This window comes from Fringilla coelebs, assembly GCF_963513975.1.
Source record: "Fringilla coelebs genome assembly, chromosome: 17".
Classification (NCBI taxonomy): Eukaryota; Metazoa; Chordata; class Aves; order Passeriformes; family Fringillidae; genus Fringilla; species Fringilla coelebs.
The window spans coordinates 7,540,864-7,554,443 of record NC_140043.1 but is presented as its reverse complement, the minus strand read 5'-3'; the positions used below and the strand labels follow the sequence as shown (position 1 = coordinate 7,554,443).

General features: G+C 42.2%; 1 protein-coding gene across 1 annotated transcript; it reads right to left on the bottom strand.

Annotated features, from left to right (window-relative positions):
* Window positions 1-1,718: 1,718 nt before the first annotated feature.
* TOP3B (DNA topoisomerase III beta) lies at window positions 1,719-13,292 on the bottom strand. Its single transcript, XM_084217274.1, has 17 exons — window positions 12,975-13,292; window positions 12,135-12,266; window positions 11,809-11,915; window positions 11,319-11,393; window positions 10,214-10,410; window positions 9,431-9,587; window positions 8,232-8,345; window positions 7,232-7,322; window positions 6,808-6,962; window positions 6,528-6,633; window positions 6,048-6,194; window positions 5,490-5,663; window positions 4,553-4,681; window positions 4,215-4,364; window positions 3,714-3,814; window positions 3,271-3,472; window positions 1,719-2,428 (listed from the first exon to the last, which is right to left on the bottom strand). Exons 1-17 carry the CDS (start codon window positions 13,042-13,044, stop codon window positions 1,947-1,949), a joined length of 2,589 nt encoding a protein of 862 aa, XP_084073400.1. The 5' UTR covers window positions 13,045-13,292; the 3' UTR covers window positions 1,719-1,946.
* Window positions 13,293-13,580: the final 288 nt, after the last annotated feature.

Genomic DNA, 13,580 nt, shown 5'->3' with positions numbered 1-13,580 from the left:
CCCAAAAATTTTGCCATGTACCTGACAGTATTTTCCACCCCTCCTATGGCTTCCCCTCCAGACCCTTCCCCATCCTCGTGGCTCTCCTTTGGATGCTTTCTAATAGCTTAATGTATTTTTTACATTGTGGTGCCCAAAACTGCACACAGTACTCAAGGAGAGTACTGACCCAGGTGAGTGGCTTTTCTATCCTAAAATACTTACTCCATGTTATATTATGAAGAATTACACACCCTGACAAATCATGCGTGGAGATACACACAAATGGGAAGGGTGCAAAGAGATTTTACAAACAAAAGTTTGTCTGCAAATAACCAAAGTAAAAGCCATGCTTGGAGGAAGAGGAAAGCATTCCCACTCAGCTGGGAAGCCATGGAGAATGACCAGTGACAGGTTTCCCACAGCTCCAGAATCATCTCCAGGCGTTACAGAAATCCCAGCCAGCAGCAGCAGCCAGCTGGGCACACAGGTGTGTTCAGAGCAGCTCCTGGTGTACAAACCAGGCTACAGCTAAGAGAAGACTTGAACAACTGAATCAGTACAAGCACCCTGGAGCTGTTCTGTTGTAGTTTATGCCAAGACCTATGATTCCAAGGCACCACATCAACTTGATTTTTAAAAACAATGGCATAGCTCACATGAATAGAAGCTATTTGATCCAGCCTGCTTTTACCAGAAAGAACTAAAAAGAACTACAGAAAAAAAACTTTCTACCCATGGCTGGGTCTTCTAAGCAGTACTGTAAAACATAGTTCATGTTTGAGCTGTATGTGTATAAACATTTGATCAGAGGAACAGGCTTGGTGCTGTGGTATTTGGGCTGTGTTGTCTGGTTCAGTAAATGCACACATTTTGCCAACTAAAACAGCAGAGTTGTAAATTACCTTTGTAGGGACTTGTTTTTCCTCTTTGTTGCCAGTGCATCCCATGTCAGGTCACTCTGCACATTCTGTGTTGAAATGCAGCAGCCTTTGCACCTCTCATCTGACCACAGCTAGTGCTGAAACTGATAACACAAACTGTACTTGACCAGATGACCAGACATGCTCAGCCATGAGCCCATGGAAGGAAAGGAGAGAGTATTATATATTTGTACAATGAGATTTTGCAATGCGGCACCCAGTGCTGCAGTGGTTAGATACGGCTCCACACCAAAGCATGAGAACACCCTCCTTTTGACACCAAAACTAACCAACACTGAAACGACAATTCTAGGAACAGACACGACAAACTGTACTTTGTCAGACATGATCTGCTGTGTGACCACAGAGGAACAAACCAGCATGGATACTCAATCTGTCTTCCAGCAGCTGGAGGAGGTCTCATTTAACTGGGCTCCATTGACTGTGAGATACTAACTTGTCTGTGCAGGCCATAATTTGGGAATCACTGCTCAAGGCAGATATTCCCCTTCACATTTATAATTTCCATTTTGTATGTCTGTTGGCATTATTCACTTATGCAGCAGAATGACAGACTTGAAGCAGCGCACTTGCTATTGCAGATGTAATTTAAAAATCTGACAGTTACTACTAATTTCTTATTTTTGAAGATTCAAAGTCAGATGAAGCAAGTCTTATGTCACACTTAAAGACTATGGCAGCATAGCACTGATCTTAATCAGTTTTTATATTCCTGGCACTTGCATTGCTGACAAGGGCCCCAGAAATGTCAGCAGAGACAAATTCCATTTCCTTTCTATTAGCCCCAGTTAACAGTCCAAGCAAACTTCTTGAGTCTCCCTATTGCTTGTGAGCTCTAATTGTATCAATGAATCCAAATTAAAAGCTTAAAGGCTTGCTCAGTTACTGACAGATGATCCAGAATAGTTTGTTTCGGGAGCAACCTAAAGTGTTTAACTGTTCTAAGAACAGGAAAGCAGTGAAACATCAAAGGTCCTTAAAAATGAACTCAAAGAGAAAAGTTTATTTTCCTGTGCGTAGCCATTATACAAAGTAAGCAGCCAGAGCTGCCATTTTGTCCTTGGGTTTCTTTGGGTTGAGCCTTCCTCCAGGTCTCCGGCCTTTGCCCCTTCCCCGCCCTTGCCGCTTCCCCTGTCCCCCACGGTGCATGGGGTGCCTCATGGCCGCGTGTTTCAGCTCCACCAGATCCTGAAACACGGGGTCACAGAACACACAGCCTGAGTGCTGGGTCTCATCGCCGGGTAAGGGAGATTTGGCTTTGTTAAAATCCACGTCCACGAGCGCCGCCTCACACAAGTCGCACGTCTCGGGCGACACCCGCACCTTGTGGGCGTTCTCGAAGAAGTGCACGACCACGTTGCATTTGTTGCAGGCCATCTTCCACTTGGGACCCGACGTCGAGTCCAGCACCAGAACCCCGTTCTCACACTCCACACACTGCCCAATTCCAAGCATGCTAAGGGAATGCTGGCACGTGGGGTGGGTGCACTCGTTACAGCCCATTCCTGGGGAAGAAGAGTGAAACCACACCACCCTTTATCTCACTACTCACACTACCCAGTTTGAAGGATGCGAGACACAGAAGCCAGAGACACTTGAGCATACTGTACATTTTCTAAATCACTGAAGAATGGAACTGCTCCCAAAATGGCAACTTGCCTCTTCACAGTTTCAGAATAATTCCCTGCTGAAAAATTTTCCTATAATGGTTTTTAGAATTGCCATATACTGCCACAATACAGTACAGGCAGTTTAGACAGATTAGTGATGAAAACTCATTACATTTTCAACTAAATGTATGGCTCCTGCCTAACTGTTATTTTATACTTGAACTACTCACTGTTGGTCCAAGATATTTTTAATTAAAAGATGGTAATAAAAAGATGCTGAAAAGCTTCAGTGCACTACTTTAAGTCTTAGTCCCACAGTCACTAAACTAACTGCAAAGTCTACCTCTTCTTAAATCCTTGAACAGCTTTTAACACACCTTTTATCTCTGTCACAACATTCCCAAGACCTGGTCTTTGTTTATACTTCTATCTAAGCCTACCCAAATTTGCAAGGCATCAGTATCTTGGTGTCTTTCACTGCAGGCTGAGTGTTGTGAAGGTCACCTACAGTGCATGCAGGTAAATTATTTTCTTCTTCTATGAAAAAAAAACCTTCAAAAATTTGTTAACTAATAATTTTCGTCAGTAAGTTTAACGTGAATTTTAGGTATCTAGAACCTAATTTGAACAGCACTTTATACTAAGCAACACTGATTTAAAACTCCTAAAAAGCCCATTGTATAGACTGTACCCAATTTATTTCAAGTGAGGAACCTGCATGTTTGCACAACTCCTACCTTTTTTCATGTCCCTGAAGGGAGGATGGTTGTAACAGTATGGACAGAGTGGATAGCTCTTTCCTCTGGATCCAGATGACCACAGCACCAGCTCAAAGTCATCCAGGGGACAACGCAACTCCTTGTAGAGTTTAATGGTACCATTCTGGGGGAGACTGTAGGTGTCATCACAGTGAGAGCAGTGCAGGCGACTCGGCTTGGCCTGGAAACAGAACACAAATCTCCTGAGCAACTGCAGGGTCAGCAGAGTTTAAAACCTGTGGTAAACCCAGCTGTAGCTGCTCTCTGGTTTGCTCCCCAAGGCAAAACCCTATCAGCCTTTTTGTTTTAGAAAGGAACTCATGATGACCACATTTGAACTGAAGTAAAATAATAGAAAAGAAGTTTATACTCAATGCCCCCCAGCAAGTGAAATTCCAATTCCAAGTATGAGGTAAACTGACCTGAATGTACTTCATGAATCGATGGCATTTACCACAGCGGGAAAGGGGTTTGCCTGTGGCAGCCAAGGGTGAAAAAGACACTTCCATCAGCTCATCCATACCTGCAAAAGGAATAATCACACAGAGATTAGAATTCTAGTTCTTAAGAGGAAACTTTGCACAAAATCATCTCTAGACCTGTGAAGAAGTGAGAATGAAAATATTTTACTCGCAATGCTCTTCCTTGTCTACAAAGACAAACACAAAGTATTTTGCACTGAGCATGCACAAACATACTGGTTCAGCTAATCTCAAGTTTTCAAAAACTCACCACTGCACAGGCACAAAATAAACTTGAAGTAGAGTTTTGGAGACATGATTCAGTCCATCTGCCTTTGGAGAGCAAATTAATTTGACTGGAAACTTCCAGTCCTGGCACAACTTTTCAGGAGCCTAATATATAAGTATTTTCTATGCAACAACTAAGTAATTGTAGGGAACTTCAAATGTAGAAAGCTTTACCTGCAATAGAATCCACAAAATAGTGAAATTTCCTTTTGAAAATGTCAAGGGTGTGCTCCAAGACCTGATGATAATTTGCTTTACCCAGAGCTATCAAGTTGAGTTGCTTCTCTACAGCACTGCGGATTGTAGGAAGAACCAGTTCTGCATCTAACAGGAAACCAGAGACAGCAGCAATGAAAGGTCAAAAATGGAGGTAGGAAACCATTTATACCTAAACTGACACCAAAATAAGCATTATTTGAGACAGAAACGTTACTTAGACATTGACATCCGCCTTTGATATAGCAAAAGGAAAGGAAGGGAAGAGGATGGAAAGGGAAGAGCATTTAACTAACCTATTTTGTAATAACCATGAACCAGAACAATGCCAAGGTTTGTAGGCTTTAGCCTTCGACCACTCTCCACTGTGACATAGTTTCGCTGGCAAATGTTGTTAATGTGGACTGGAATGCTGGCATCAGTTCCTGCACACAAAGGAAAACAATATATCCACCCTGAACAAAAAAGAGTTTTCAGCAAATGACTTGTTTCTGGCTTCTCTGGTTTAATGTCAAATTACAGGGCTCCTAAGACTGCTTCAATTCAGATACCTTCTTACTGTTACCCAACTTCCAGCTCATAACTTCTCCATCTCTAGTAACTCTGATGTTCCTTTGCAATTCTGGTAAGTCTGAAACAGATGGTTTAACCTTAATCCTTTTATCTCTTCCAAGGAATAACTATTGGGAAGACACCTATTCTCACAGTTATTTACTCTGGAAAAACACAGTAGAATAAGAGACTGTGTTTGCTCTGACAGGGCAAATACATGAAAATATATTAAAAGAAACAAGTCAGACTGATAAAGGAAAGTGGAATTGTGGTAAATTGTATAAGATACAGAAGGATTATTGAAGAGAGCAAAGCTAAAACAAGCTGTGAAGACAAGAAATCATTCCTAAGAATGAGGAGGTGCTTTCTTCCACACATCAACTCTTTCTGACAGAGATGTGTTATGAAAGGATACTGCTTTGGCCAGAAACATTTGGCCAGAAACCAGAAACCACTCAAAATAAGGATAAGAAAGGGAAAAGAACGTGGGGGAAGAAACAACCTACCATCTGCTGAGGGGAGCTATGGGCATGGTGGTTTAGAGGGAAAGAGATGATCACTGTACAGATCCAAATGAATACTGAGAGCTCATCACTGACAGAGACAGTGCAGAGGAGTGACTCAGACTCTGCACTCTTGGTGGATGTACTGCAGAACAATGGAAGTTATGCAAGTTCCTACCAATGCCATGCTTTTCCATCAGAGTGATCAGTTCTGCTTCTGTCAGGTAATCAGGAGGGCTGGTTTGCTTTTCCAGCAACTTTATTTCACCAACTGGAAAAAGATCTCCTTTCTCACAGTGGGGAAGGCTCTCTTCTAATGGGATGCTGTGCCATGGCATAATTTCTGTGAACCCTGTAAGTAAAGAAACAAACACCTTGCCAGTTTACCATAAAAGTCTCAGTAGTGCTGCTGCATTGTTTTTACACAGGCCAAAGAAAAAACTTCTGCCTTTGTGTAATTTATCCCCTAAAAGGCATTTACTGTTTATAAAAAGACTGGTCTTCACACTGGCAAATGTGGCATTAAATCCTTGAGACTACTATGTGAAAAATAACACTTTTTCTGTCATAACTGAAGTATGAAAATTAGGACAAGATTTGATCTCTGGTTTTGAGAGCTCAAAAAAGTCTTCACAATTGCAATTGTCCCCAGAGCTTCACTTTTATATCCATTCAGTGTATTAATGAGGAAAAAAAAATTAATCTGCAGTTAATACTTTCTTCTGATTTGTCTTACCTGGTGAAGTTACCACCTTTCCAACACAGGTAAATCTTTCAGGGCCAATACTGAAGGAAATGGTGGTTTGTAGGTACTTGCAGTCAGCACTGACAGTGGCAATGAAGTGCCGAGTTATGTACTCGTACAGTCGCCACCCGTCTCCACCTGGGGAGAAACAACACCTCAGCCACCAAATATAATCAAACTTCAGTACTTGGGAGCTACTATTCTGGGACAAATTTCTCCTAGAAAAGTAGGTATTAAGTTGTTTTCTTTTTCTTGAAAGTACTATAGTCCCAATGATCAATTGCTGAAGCAGCTCTGAACTTCACTGTCACCAGAAGTTTCAGTGAAGATCAAGTTTGCTCTCTCTTCACTTATTGCCATTCAAATAATTTTACTTTTTGTTGCAACTCAGTGATTTTGAAACTGGCACCTTACACCTCAAGGGACTGATTTCCTCACACAGTGTCCCAATACCACTGAATTTGCCTGTACCTAATTCTGCTTCTGTTGCAGCTCTCATTGGGGTGATGGGAGGATGGTCTCCTGCATCATGGCCTTTCCTTGGACGATTGATGCCTTCTGAGAGCAATACTTTTACCTGGGTGAAGGAAGAAATGGCTAACTCACATCAAATCCATAACAATACAACATAAATAAAAGAAACTAGAGATATTTAAAATTTCTGAAGGCCAATAGGCCATAAAACACCAAGCAAGATCTAGTCGGAAACAGACTAAAGAATGATAGTACAGCTTTTGCTTCATGTACTCACAGTTTCTGCCCAGTAGGGGTTATTGGCTTGTTGTCTCAAACACCCTTTCAGGTCAAAGTTTTCTGGGTAATGGGTAGTTTCTGTTCGAGGGTAGCTGATATAGCCCTGAGTGTACAGACGCTCTGCTATTTGCATGGCATGTTGGGGGCCCATTCCTGAGAGGGGACAGGAGAAAACAAAAATCATATACACATCCCTGTGATTCTGGTTTGCTGCACCTGGATGTACACCTTACACAAGTATTTAAATAAATTATGATTTGTCCTTTCCATATGACTGACCTTGATCTGGCCAAACACTTCACTTTTGACAAGCAGCTTTCTAAACTTGATTCTTTGCCCAAAACAATGTATTATTTGTTTTGCTTGAGAGGCCAAAATATTTTGCTTTAAAACAGTGTGAAAATCTGAACTTTTCTACCTACCTAAAGCAGCACTGGCCACTCGGAGCATTTCTACTGTATTCAGGGCCAGTGGTCTCTGCTTCACCTTCTCTTTTTTACTCACAGATTCTACCTAGAAAAGAGCATTTTCACAGTAAAACTTCTGACATTTGGTAAATGCCTAATTTTAATCATGTCTATAAATACATATCATACCTACCATTGTCTATTCTTATAATATCTGCTTTGTTCCCTTAAAACAGTAACCACCAGTATATTTTTACTTCAGAAAATCTGACTAGAGATAATTTTATCAAGTTCTAAAATTAAAGTCTGAAAGTCCCTTTGTGCCAGGACTGGATCAGGTCTATAACTAACTGGAAACACAGCAAGGCAGCTTATTGCTGTCCTTACCTCCCACTTACCTCAGCAGCACCTACTTTCAGTGCTACAAGGATTTAGTGCTCATTCCAAGCAACAGTCCTAACTATAAGAATGCAGATTTTTAAATGCTTCAAACAGTCTTTGAACCTTGATGTCTATAAGCACTTAAATCCAAACACAGTGTCAAACAAGTATTGAACAGAGCAGAGTATAAGTTAATTGGCTATAAAGACTGTACCATACACGTGATTAAATATTTAACTGCAGGAATATTGCCTTACACATAATTAAATTCCAATTTATTCAATGTCTCGTGGGAAATAAGAGGTCTGCTTGGAGACATCTGAACAGTATTTCCTAGCAGGTTTAGTAATGAAGAGTTCCTATCATGAGTGATGAGCATTCCCAAAGTCAATACTAAGAAGAGGCTTCTGCTGAGAAGACCACACCAGCACAGTACAATCTACAATAAAAAAATCTCTTGCCTTTCAGCCTCATTTACATAAAGCTGAATGAAATAAAAACCAAAATACAGATATTCTACACTCTTTAAAAAAAAACAAACAACCAAAAGCCTCAATACACAGCAAATGAAATATTAAATTGTATTTCCTTTAAATGAAATATGGATCTACTGGCACTTGTTAAATATTCTTACCTTTGCTTCTTTTGCCATCTTTGTTATGTTCAGGAACATTTGAGCAACCTCACGATCAAACACCCTCACTCTATCCCAATCCAAAGTAAGAGAACTTTCTTTTTCAGGGTTCACCTATTGGACAAAAAAAAAAAATTATTCCCATCAACTTTACTCCTACAAGTGTGAGAATGCATATTCTCAAAAAGAGTCCAGCAAGCAAATCCTAGGACATATAGGATTTGTTAGGACAAATTTAGGACAAACCCACCCCAGGACACCAGTGCTCAAACATGCAGTTTTACTCTTTTTTTGGGGAACTTTTGTGAAGGATGGAGCACTTGGAGTTCTGGGGTCTGGGGAATGACCAGAACTATTCCTGAATGAACTGAAAAACTGTTCTTGTTTAGTGCTGGGAACAGTAAAGACTGAAATAGGCAGAAATTCAAAGTTTACCATTTTGATTTAGCAGAATCAATCTTTTGTATTAAACTGTAACTAGGTCACGTTTTCAGCCCCATGTACAAAAATTAATATGAAGTGACCAACATGAGAGAGCACAAACCCCTCTGTAAACAGCACCGAGTGTTTCCTAGCATGACACACAAAACACATCACAACAGATGACAGCAAACGCCAGATTTCATCTTTTTTTTACTTTTAAGATACAAAAATGGCAACTTTTTACCATGAATCCCTTATTTGCTTAAAAAATCCTTGTGATCACAAGCTATAAAACCCTGTTGGTTTGCTCCCAGAGCTTGGACAGCAGCGAGGCTGTAAAACCACTCTGAGCTGCCAAAGTACTCTGAGGACTCAATTGCCAATTAACACAATGAGCATTTTATTTGCTTTAAAATTCCAATACTCAGTAATGCCAATGTTTGTTGGCAGGCTAATTAATTCCTGGATTCAAATTAACAACAGTCAGTCCAAGGACCCCAGGGAACAAAAGAGCACCATTTTAAGTAGTTCTTTTGGCAGAATCTAAGCTTAGATGATTAGCACTGAAGAATTCTTATAAGCAGCAGACAATAAGCACTCTAATGCAAAACTGACATCCTAGAATCTGTTCTTGAGAGTGGTGACACACTTGTGAACAGAATGAGAACGCATGAGTAAACTATAGGCATTGTGAATTCTTGTCAGCAGCTAAGAAATTATGAATGAACAAAATACAAATGCATTTCTTTTGTAAAATCAAGTACTGTAAAACTTACTTTAGCTTGCAACACCCAGTAAGTCTCAGGCTTAAATGACTGAATTTTGTCATGCCTCTCAACACAGAATCCAAGTGTTGGGGTCTGACATGGCCCAAAGGAGATGAGGGAGCTGTCTAAATTCCCATATTTCCCCTGAAAATATTTAGTCTGGAACCTAAGAGAAGAGCAGAGGGAAAAAACAAATGAGAAATGTACACATTAATATCCTCATTCTCATGAAAAGCAGAAGTTTTTGCCATCATACATGCACAAAATATGAGTAATCTATAAAATCATTCAGGCATTAGGAAAAGAGCATTCTGAGAAATTACAGGTAATTAAGACATAATCATTTTGCCTCACAAGGAGCTGAAAGGGGACACAGCCAGGACAGTGGATCCCAGCTGAATAACCAAAGGAATATTCCAGATCATGTGACATCACGGTCAGCATATAAAGCTGCGGGAATAAGGAGGAAGGGGAGGAATACTTGAGATGTACTTGTTTTCCCAAGTAAATATAATGGGTGATGGAGCCCAGCTTTCCTGGCTGAACAACTGCCTGCCCCTGAGAAGTGAATTAATTCCTCATTTTGCTTTGCTTGTGCACACAGCTTTTGTTTACCTATTAAACTGTCTTTATCTCAAGCCATGACTTCTCCCACTTCTACCCACCCAGCACTCTCCCCCACCCCAGTGAGCGGCTGCGTGGGGCTTGGCTGTGGTTAAACCACGAGGGCACAGAGCCACTCCTGAACCTTTGAGAAAACCTGCAGGCTTTGTCTGCAGGCTGTGCTGGCACCTTGTGAAGGCACAGCCAATCCTCAGATCCAGCTCCTGGCGGGCATCCACGGACAGCGCCTCGTTGCGATTGGGCTCTCCCAGGTGATTCATGGCGTTGCAGATGTCTGTGTCGGTGATGGAACTGAATTTAGCTCTGTAAATCGTCCTCTCTGAGCCACGAGGCTTGTTCATGACAGGAAGAACAGCATCAAGAACCTAAGGAAAATCAGAAGCATAGTTAAAGAGGATTTGAAACATAAAGGCTTTCTCTCTAAAGATAAAAAAAACACTCTCCACAAAATATTTTTTTTCTGTGTCTCTGCTTTCTTAATTCAGCAAGATGTCATGCCAGTACAGTAACTGGTAAGCCAGAGCAGTATTTGTCCATCCACTCAAAAGCATATGAAGAATTAACAAAACTGAAGGGTTTATTTACTATACAGCAACTGCTGGGAGCAAATCAGTACTTTTGGCTAAGGCAAAGACACTCACCAGAGAGCTGCAGCACCTTTTGGTAAGTGTGCCACCAGTGTCTATCTGGGTTTATTCTACCCATTGCTAAGGGACAAGTAATGATACAGGGGTAGGTAAAGAACTTACAACAATCACTTCATAAAATGTGTTTCTTTAATCTAAAGAAAATCTCCAAACAAATACTCTTCATGTAGACTTCTGGGAAGAGGATGTTAAAAAAAAAAATCTTAGCAAAGTTTTTGCTTTATGCCTTATGTGCAGAGGCCAAATTTCTGCAGTGTGCCTATACTTGCAAGCAGCCTCTGTGCTCTAAGGCTTCTAATTGCTTAATAAACAAAAGATAACAGAGATGAAGTTCTATAAAGACATAAAAATAACTACTCCAGCTGTGGAATACAGACCAATTCTTGAGGCACTGGAATGTTCTAATATTTAAGAGGCCTGATTGTTCTTCTAAGATGAGCACACCTCTGAAATTTACTTATACTCTTACAGAGTTCAAAGCATATGTGTTTTTCCACCAAGGCCCTCTATGTCTTTAAAACTTTATTTAATACTTTGAATTTTACTGTATACTCATAAAACAATGCATTGATAGTCTTGTCAGACATATATTATGGTGTTGTGAGTCTTAAAAATGGAAACCTTACTTCAAAACAGATGTTTTCTCCTTCCTTATCACAATCCAACCACAAGACAATACAATCACAGCCTCTTCCCTCCACCTGTGAGAAAAATTAGCATAGTTATTCAGCAACTCAAAAAACCACTTCCCCCCTTCCTACCTATATATTTCTTTTTCTGGTTTCAGCAGGTGTGTGAAGTGTGAACAGTAACCAACACAGACTTATTTAAAGAAGGCATTTATAAGCTGTGCCTTGCACTTGCTGTTAAAGCTAAACTTGCATCCAGTGCTCCAATTCTGAGAAGCAGGATATCAACTGTCAAAAAACTCAGAAGGCAACGGGAAAAGTGAATTTGACAAAGATTTCAGACAGTGTAAGAACAAGCAAAAAAAAAATTATTCCTACTATGTTAATAAAATAGATCTCACTGTGACAAAGACCTACTCCCTGGAGGAATTCTTATTTAGGAACATAGAAAATGATGACTCTAAATACTACTCATAAGAAAGAATACCTGTAAAAACTTCACCATGGTCAGTTTGGGATTAGCTTCTTTCTTTTCTGTGGGAGCTTTACTAAAAAGTTCTGCTGGATCCACTTTGTCCCAGCTGTTATATTTTCCTGAAAAGCAAAAGTATATTAAGTGGAGCTCTGAGGAAATATTTATAAAACAATCAGCTTTATTTTGCAAAACACTTGGCTTTCAAAATTTGTATGGAAAATTTTCTACAGTAACACATCTTGCTTTACTGTATACCAAGGAACCTCTTAGCTTTTTCTGAAGGACCTGGCATTTCTACAAGCCATATTAGTTAAAGCATCTGATGAGCAGGCAAATACCTATGAAATCCAAAGTCATGACGTGACCACACACCGATGTCATCTTGAAGTGGGCACTCTGTCCTATGAAGGACCCGGTGTACTCGTGCACAGAGCAGGCACCGTTGAGTCCCTTGCGAGAGGACATGTTCCCTGTGAAAATAGGATCATAAATATTAATGAGGTAAAAAACCCCAGCTGGCGAAACACATTGTTTTGTGTGAAATTACATCCCCCTTTCCTTAGATCTTACAGCCAGGGTCTTTCTGATCACAAAACTCTACTCATTGATCAAGGTTTTATTTCATTTAGTATCAATTCAGGGCTTTCCTAAAGTATATTTCATCTTAAAATTAAACTATCCATTATCTCCACCAGATTTTCCCTCCCACCACGATACCTTACAAATATACAGCTAGTTTTCTAGATCACCCACTTATAATCAATTTATTTTCCAGATTTATGAAACTTTTACTTCAAAAATCTCAGAACAGCAACTTGCTACTTGATCGGCACTTTCCGATCACAGACACCTTATGCTCTAAGGCACACAGCTACACAAAATATTGAAACGAGATTCCTTTATTCTTGGATTAAACAGGGATCCATAAAAACAATCTGAACGTCATGGGACGTCCCGTTCTTTTATGAACCTGTCAGAAGCCACCGTTTCCAGAAGGCTCCGGCTCCAAGACAACCAAGCCACTGCCCAAGGTGTTTCTCACCCTCACAGCACTGACAGCAGCCCCGGCAGCTCGCACACATCCCCGCGCTCCGGCCGTGCCGGGAGAGCGCTCCCGGCGCCGCCGGCTCAGCACCGGGCACGGCCACGGGCACGGGCGGCCCCCCCGCCCCCCCTACCTCTCGAGAGGATCTTGGCGATGGACTGCGCCAGGGACGGCTTCTCCGCCACCATGAGCACGGTCCTCATCTTCGGCCGCTGCGGCGCGGAGCCGCGGGGACGGGCCGGCGGAGCTGGGGCGCGGCGACTCCCGCGCGTGAGGGGACGGAGCGCCGCTCAGCCCGCCCGCTCCCGGGGCACGGCGGCACCCGCAGCCCCGCGGCCGAGGGGCACGGCCGCACCCGCTTCCGCCCGAGCGCCAAGCACACAGCGCCGCCGCCGAGGAGCCGCCGCCCGCCCCGCTCCGCCGGCTCGGCCGCGCTCCGCGCCTCAGCGGGCGGCCATGGCCGCGTCACTGCCGGGTCACGGCGCCGGAAGGCGCGGGCGGCTCCGCAGGGCTGCGGCGGCGCGGGCGGGCGCGGGACACACAGACATACACACACAGGCACACGTGCGGACACACAGACATACAGAGGCACATGTACGGACACACGGCACACACACACAGACATATACTGAGGCACACACGTGGACACACACACAGAGGCACATGTGCGGACACACAGGCACACACACACACAGGCACACACACACAGGCACATGTGCGGACACACCGACACACACAC